General features: G+C 48.3%; 1 protein-coding gene across 1 annotated transcript; it reads left to right on the forward strand.

Moving 5' to 3' along the window:
• Nucleotides 1-241: 241 nt before the first annotated feature.
• On the forward strand, nt 242-1739 carry BSX (brain specific homeobox). Its single transcript, XM_065652211.1, has 3 exons — nt 242-506; nt 1162-1358; nt 1500-1739. The coding sequence occupies exons 1-3, from the start codon at nt 242-244 to the stop codon at nt 1737-1739; spliced, it is 702 nt and encodes a 233-aa protein (XP_065508283.1).
• Nucleotides 1740-7847: the final 6108 nt, after the last annotated feature.

Below are 7847 nucleotides of genomic sequence, written 5' to 3' on the forward strand. Positions count from 1 at the left end.
CCGGCTCCTTCAGTTTATTTCTTGCCTGGGGGAAATGTTTGTTTAATTATTATTGTTATTTATTTTTGCTCCGGAGATTGTTGGGGTTTTTTAGATTGTTATATATTTATTTATTATCATAATTATTTTTATTTATTACCTCCCGCCCCGGGAGGTGCAACGGGCCACCCTCTCTCCTCCATCAGCCAGCGCTCAGCCCGGCTCGCTGCTTTCCCCGCTGCCCGAGGTGGGGACAACAGAAATGAACCTCAACTTCACCTCGCCTGTGCACCCTGTCTCCGCACCCAGGCCCACCTCCTTCTTCATCGAGGATATTCTGCTGCACAAACCCAAGCCCTTGCGGGAGGTGCCCCCCGAGCACTTTCCCGGCTCCTTGGCCTCCCGCGTCCCCCTCTTGGACTATGGGTACCCCCTGATGCCAACGCCGACCCTCCTGGCGCCCCACCCGCACCCTGCCCTGCACAAGCCGGAGCATCACCACCATCCCTACTTTCTCACCACCTCGGGTAAGTGCAGCCCTTCGCAGGAGGAACCTGCGGAGTTTGTGGCCAGGTGACACCGAGGTGGGGACTCGGGTGGGGACAAGAGCCCGCAGCCGCGGACGGGACGTGCTGCGGAGGTGAAAGACAAGCCCTCCTGGAGCAGCGGGGCAGCTTTCCGCATCTTCCACCGGAATGGGGGCTGCACCCCTCGGCAGCCGCTCCCGGAGCTCCCTTCACCGCGGGGCTTCGTTCTCGGGAACAGGAGCCCACCGCGCTGCAGCTTGTCGTTCACTCCGTTGCATCTCGAGGGTTCCCCTCTCTTTGCGTTTATTTTTTTTCTTATTATTATTTTTGGCTTTGGACCGATAACATTTCTTGTTCCTTGCGTTGTCCCTCCAAACGGTGTCCTGTCTTTTTCCGCGTCCTTTTCGTTGTGGTTTAATTGCCAGGAGGGTGAAAGTTTTCCTGCCAGCCTCGGCGGCGGCGGAAAGGCTGCGGGCACTGCCCGGGCTGCCTTTGCCTCGCTGGGGCGGGTTCAGCTTTGCAAGCCCCGTGTTTCCGGAACAGCAAGACCCCCCCCTCCCAACCCCAAACCAATTAGAGTACCTCAAAAGCGAAATAAACGAAAAAAACAATAATAAAACCAAAAGAGCCGGGGTCTCTGCCTGTGTCCCCCCAGGAGTGCCGGTGCCAGCCCTGTTCCAGCACCACGCTCACGCCGAGCTGCCCGGGAAGCATTGTCGCCGCCGCAAAGCCCGCACCGTTTTCTCCGACTCGCAGCTCTCCGGCCTGGAGAAGAGGTTTGAGATCCAGCGCTACCTCTCCACGCCCGAACGGGTGGAGCTGGCCACGGCCCTCAGCCTCTCCGAGACACAGGTACCGGGGCGGCGGGGACCGGGACCGGCCCGCCTGGAAGGGGGGCTGGCACCTGTCCCCTCCCCTTATCCCGTGCAGCATCCCCACCTTCGCTTTTTAAATTTTTTATTATTTTTCTTTTTCCTTCCCTGCTCTCCCCAGGTGAAAACCTGGTTCCAGAACCGGCGGATGAAGCACAAAAAGCAGCTGCGGAAAACCCAGGACGACCCTAAGCACCCGGGCGGCGAGGAGAGCCGGGAGCAGAGCTCCCCCGAGCCCGAACTGGCCGAGGCGGCCGGTACCGAGCCCCGCAAGGGCCCCCCCGGCCCCTTCCTGCTCCAGGACCCCGAGGACGAGGTGGACATCCTGGAGGAGGGGGATCTCTGCCCCCACCGCCTCTAGAAGCACCGGGGCCCGCCCCGGCTCGCCTGCCCCTCCGGGGCGGCTTTGCCCCGGCCCCGCAAGTCGCCCCTACACCCCAGCCTTGAGTAACACCGGAGGCCAGAGGGAAGGGGGGCACGGTTTTGGAAGGAGTTGTTGATGTGGGGAGAGCCCCCTCCCCGGCGGCCGGGCCCAGGGCGAAGGCAGCGACGGGGTTTTCCCCCCAGCATCACCCCAAGCCTGAGCTTTGCCTGCAAATCTGATGAGGGAGAGCAAAACAAGGCGGGTTTCCTTTAAGTTTCCCCTTCCCTTCGAAATATCGGACTTCTCTCATTCCCCCGAACTTTCCTCGATTTTAAAATAAATGTTCGCCGGGTGCCAGCGTGTTGTGGTTACTGAGAGCGACGGGCAGGGCGCGCCGAGCCCCGCTAAACTCGCTGTTAAACTCGCTATCTCCCTCCGTAGTGCGGTAGGTCGGGTTTGATCCCGGGCTGAGCTTCCAGGACGCGCAGAAACGAAAAAAAAAAAATTGTAGAAACGCCCTCCAAAGAAACAGGTAAGAGCAAAGGTACCGTTTATTTAATTCCGTTATGGTGAAGGGAAGGGAGAGCATCATGAACAATTCGATCCTGCTCAGAGCAAAGGCAATCCCAGCTAGCAAAGAGATTTTCTACAGCGTGGAGAACCACCTGCGTCGGCAGCGTGATTCCTTCACGGCTTCCAGGTGTGAATCACCTTCCGGATACTTTTCTTTTCAAAGAACCCCAGAGCTGGTCCCACGTTTGTCTCCTGTTCCCCTCCGCCTGCATCTGCCCCAACGCCTCTCTGAGCTCCGTATTGCAGCCAGACGAGCAGTCACCGTCCGTGCTCGCTTTGCCTTTATCCTCCTGCCAGCGAAATGCTTTTAATTTCCAGGTAAACTGAGATTTAAAAAAAGATTTTTTTTTGTTTTTGCAAATGCACCGGGAGCGTGGCAGAGGCTCCGTATCTCCAGGGGAGGGCTGAGTTTTTCTCGGTACGAACCTGGAGGAGAGGCTGTGCTTGCTCAGCTGTTGCTTGTGCAGCCCCCGCTGCACCAGCAACCCACTGGCATGTCGGTGTTTCGTTACGTTATTTATGGGGTTTTTAATTTCTTTTTTTTTCTTTTTTAACAGAAAGTTCATTTGGTTGTCCAGCGTCGTTAGCACTTTCAGTGCATTTTGGATTATGGGACGTGATTTTGTGAGGGAAAATGTGTCCCCTGGTTAATATGTAAAATACAGATGATTGAAATGTGTGTTTGCTTCCTTTTTTGCGAATTTCTCTTTATGCTTTTTACACATAAAATAATAAAGATCACATGTCAGAGGGGGAAAACACCCAACACCCAACCATCTGTCGACAAAATGTCTAGTCTTTTACATAGTGTTTATAAATACTTCCAGGACAATCATTTTCATCAATAAATTGTGCTACAATGCCCCTCACCTCCCTAAAGATTGTAATTCAGAAGGTAAACTCAACCGGTGGTCTCCTGAAGCCTGGGTGTGATTTGAGGCACCAGCCGGTCATTTTTCGTTGCCACGTCGCTGGCTGGAAATGCTTCTCCCAGCCCCGTGACTCTTCCTTGCTCTCAACACCTCCTCAGCTGTAGGCAGGGAGGTGACGGAAACTGTCTTGAGAAACCTTTCAGTTCGATGCTGCCATTCGTCTGAAACACAAGAAAAATCCCTTTAGTTTAGTAAGAGAGTATATTAGTACCAACTATAAAGGTGTAATAAAAAAATTGGACCTGAATGAGAAGGGCTATTAAAAATCCTGTTTCTTTACATTTATGAGTGATTCCTTTTACTTGTGCAAAGCGTTATACGTTCTCTCTTATTACTGAAGACAAAGGTGTGTGAAAATACTTAAGGCTGGAAAGAACACAAAGAGGCAGGAGAAAGTAAAAGTAGAAGATTAAGATGTACAAGTGACGGAAGTTTTTGGGCACACGCATGCAAAAGCAACTTTTTCCTCCTCTGTGCGAGAAAATGGTGGTGTCAGCTCTCCCAGTGCAGACTGAGGGGTGCGATCGGATGCTGCGTAACCAAGTACATTCCCACTGCACCAAACACCCCAAAAGTTGGTGCTTGTCTCTGTTGCAGTGGCAGGGCCTGGGGCATTTGCACACCCGTGGGCTGGGGATATTTATAGTCTGATGGTGGTTCTGGAGGAAGGAAGGATCCTGGGGTTCCGGCGCAGGCTCTGCAGCGCAGCATCTTTGCTGTGCCACAACCCAGACAGTGCTGCAGGTGATGGCAAGTGGGTTGGGGGCAGCTCAAACCCACAGGTATCCTCACTCAGGATATGCCACGTCCATGAGGAAGGGTCAGAATATGAATCAAATAACACTTGAGTCTCTGCTGCCCCTCCCCTGCCACTACAGGAACTGTATTCTTCATGAAGTATTTATGCCAATCAATAAAATAAAACCCACAAACACCCACCTACCTTCACCTCTGTGCGGTGCCAGGCACCTTGGCTAACATTTAAAATGGCAATCATGTTTAAAACCAAAGGCACTGCTCATTAGCAGTCTCAGTACCAAGTACACACAGAGTGCGAAGCCCCCACCCCAGCCCTGACACTGCAGGGCTGCGCACCCAGGCTTGGCTAACAGGAGGAGGCTTTGGGAACAGGCTGCCTATCCCAGAAAATTTGGGGCAAACAAGGGCAAAAACGCCTGAGATTGAGACAGAGGAAGGAAATAATCACTGCCTGAGACATCCCCTCCTCCACCAGCCAGCTCCTTCCCGGCTGGATGCTTCTTCAGCATCTGCTCTATCCCGGTTTTTGGCTCGGTATCACTCCTGTTCGAAGCGGGCTGCTTTAACTCACCCTTGCCAGCTGTCACCAGTGGAGATTCACCACCTTTACCTGTCACCCTTTGTGCATCCAGAGCTCTTTCTCACTCCACAGAGGTGGTCACCAGCGCTGGCCCTTTCTTCACGCGCCTCCTTATTCCCCTGCAGAGAGCGTTTAGCTTTGGGCAACACCCAAAATAATTTTAAAAAGGCGTATTCTTTGTACGGTTATAATTTACTGTAGAATGGTAATGATCAAATGCTTGGCTGTTTGGACATTATAGCTTGTGACTGCAGGAGTTAGACATAATCTCGTCTGGTTTACAATCCTCATCTTTGACAGTTTGTCTTTAGAGATGTATTGATGGAACATGGCTTTTAAGCTTTGCCTTATTTCTTGTTTTCAAGTGATAAACCAGTGTGTTTTTGTCAGTCAGCAGCGTATGAGCCAGCTGTTCATACCTTTTGTGAGACAGTGGTGTGAAGCTGACTTCAGTTATCTTTGAGAGAAGTGTGACGGTGACGTTATTGCAGCAACATTGCTCTTCAGTAGAACTGACCCCTGGTCTTTGACCACTGAAGGTGGTCTCAGGTTCTACATCTCCTCAATCTAAAATATTAAGAAATGGTGGCACTAGAAGGGGCCTGCCGTGTAAATGTTGAGAAGTTCTGCTGGGTGGTGTGCACATTTCTGCCCCCGCAAAGGCAGCCTGTGCTCTGGGACAGCTGTGCGGGAGCCGTGGGACTGCAGCAGGCAGGTTCTACTCCAGCTCAATCTCCCCCTGAATACTTAATGCAAAATTCAAGGCCTACTTATTTAAATTCCTTGCCTTCCTAATTTGAAATACATTAAGTTTTGGCCTTTGCTTTTAAGCAGATGGATGCTCATCATTTAGTTGTATGGTCCCTTTTTGTGCCACCATATCTGTTAGGTACAGGAAAAATTTGCATTAGTATTGAGGTAGATCAAAAGATTTTCTTTCCACATATGCTGCGAAAAATGTCTTTTTTTTTCTGTGAGGAAAAAAAACCCCAAATGGTCCATTCCAAATGGTTTGTGAGATGATCATGATCAGTGCTTTAAAAAAAAAAAACCCACCCCCCTCCCAGATGCAGCATCATATAAGTATACATGGCTTTTAATTTAGCATGGGTTTAGTACTTGAATGTTTCCTAAAAGTTCATTGTTCTATTAAAAAAAGCCCAAACGCAACACACCACCCACCCAAAAAGATCACCTTAATTTATGGGAGCTCTAAAAGGTAGTAGGATGGCAGATAGGGAGGAAGGTGATCAATTAAGACATTAAGCATTTTGCACCACATGGACGCATCTGCATGTCAGCCAAATAATAAGGCCATCAGCTCATTTTCAGGGGGCTGTTGCCTACTTCAACTCAATCCTCAGATCAAAGAGAAAATGTCTGCTTGCATTTTCTAATCAGAAAAGGGATGCTAATTTAGGTTCCTTAATGTGTGGCGGTAAGAGACTTCTTCAATTAACTGAATTCTATAGCTCAAAAAATAAAAAAAGAGGGATACAAAGGGAGTCAGACTGGAAAGGCAGAAGTTCTCATTAAATCAAAGGTCCAATATTCATTACCTCCAGCATCTGGGGCTAAACACTGAACATGGAGATCATCAAAGGGGGTTTAATGGGTTAAATTGAGAATATAATCTAATTAAAATATTAGATACGAGTAAATACCTCTTTGATATTCATCTGAAGGTTTCATTAAAATAGGTACTTGAGGTTTGTATTAAGGGGGGATTATCACTTTTAAGCAGAAACAACAAGTTGAGGTTCCCTAATCAGAGATGCTTCAAAGTGTTACCATTCCATTTAAAAATGAAAGTAGAAAAGCAGTGACTGGCAGAGCATGGAAACACGTACCCAGCTGGATCATAGCACAGGCATGAACGTTCTGCAGCGGGGCCAAAGGCAGCCCCCAAAGGTGAGGAGAAGGGAGGCTGAGGCAGAGGACGGTCCCGTTCCAGAAGCTGCGGTGGACATTGCAAGATGTCCAGTGCTGCACTTTGACACGCAAAACATTTCCCCTGCAGCCTGACCCACATTCCCCACACTGGAAGGCACTTTTCTCACCAAGTTTCTCCCAAAGATCATGTACGTCACAAACTCCCGCCTGGGATGTCTAACAGTCTAATTCGTCCTTTCTCCACGAGGGAGGGATGCAGTACGGTGGTCAGTTTTTCTCTTATGAGGTTTGGAGCCTGACTGGAGATCCTGCAGGGTGTATGTCAGCAACTGACCTGCTTTCGGAAGCACTGAGGCATCCTGTGAACTGTAGGATCTGGGCCAAACTCACCCAGGATTCTGTAAAATGAAAGGTATAGGACTTTTCCAGCAATATATGTCATACCTTCTCTGCGCTGACTTCACTGTACAACTACTGGAAAATTATCTTTCCTGTGAGACATCAAGCCAATGGAATGTTACCCCAGAAATGTGTTAAGTCTTACACATCGCTAGCTTTACTTTTAACAAAAGGTGCATCTAGAAAAAGAGAAGGTCATTTCAAAGATACTCTGTTTTATTCCCCACCGTACCTGCCCACTGTTAGCCTCCTTCGAGGAGACTCAAACCCTTTCTTTTGCCCGAAGACCACTTGTCTCTCTCCACCCATACAAAAGGCGACCTAATAAATTGCATAAAGCAATTACACATAACCACAAACTAGTTTTATTTTTTCCTTGTAAGTAGCCTATTTTCTAAGATATTTTAGTGTGTTTTCTTCAAAATGCCCTTGCTGTGTGTTCTAATCACATTTCATATGTTGACTTAATTAATGATTTACTAAGTTAAAGAAATGGAACCATCATAAGAAACCCATCTGTTTGTTGTTATTTTTATAGATCTAATCTGTTAAAAGCTGTTTCCTCTCAAACATGTAGCCCTCAATTATCATTAGTTACTCAATAAGTTTTGCAACTGCTTCTGGCTAATAACAGATTGTCAGCATGATCAGCAAGTATTTGTTTGGAATTTTCTTGTCCCAGATGAAACTCCAAAACTTTGGTCTTGATGTGGCAACTATTCACTAACAGATAACAGAGTAACAGTTAAATAATTAGTATCGTATCATTACCAACTGCTATGTTTGGTGCACAGTTTTGTTCTTTTTCTTACCAGTAATGGATTATTTTTGGCTTTATTTCTGGACAGGCTGCCCAAGTCTCCTCTGCACTTCAAAAAGAGAAACATCGCTGGTATTAAGATCTTCCAATGAAACCGATGGGGTTTTTTTTAATGTTTTGTGTATGTGTCCATATGTTTGACATGTCTA

Source organism: Caloenas nicobarica, chromosome 26 (genome assembly GCF_036013445.1).
Source record: "Caloenas nicobarica isolate bCalNic1 chromosome 26, bCalNic1.hap1, whole genome shotgun sequence".
NCBI lineage: Eukaryota > Metazoa > Chordata > Aves > Columbiformes > Columbidae > Caloenas > Caloenas nicobarica.

What these genes read in the sequence shown, in the direction of transcription:
- BSX (XM_065652211.1), top strand. Translation starts at nt 242, where the DNA reads ATGAACCTCAACTTCACCTCGCCTGTGCACCCTGTCTCCGCACCCAGG. An exon ending in CTACTTTCTCACCACCTCGG is followed by an intron (nt 507 to 1,161) that starts GTAAGTGCAGCC and finishes GTGTCCCCCCAG; the next exon opens with GAGTGCCGGTGCCAGCCCTG. An exon ending in TCAGCCTCTCCGAGACACAG is followed by an intron (nt 1,359 to 1,499) that starts GTACCGGGGCGG and finishes TGCTCTCCCCAG; the next exon opens with GTGAAAACCTGGTTCCAGAA.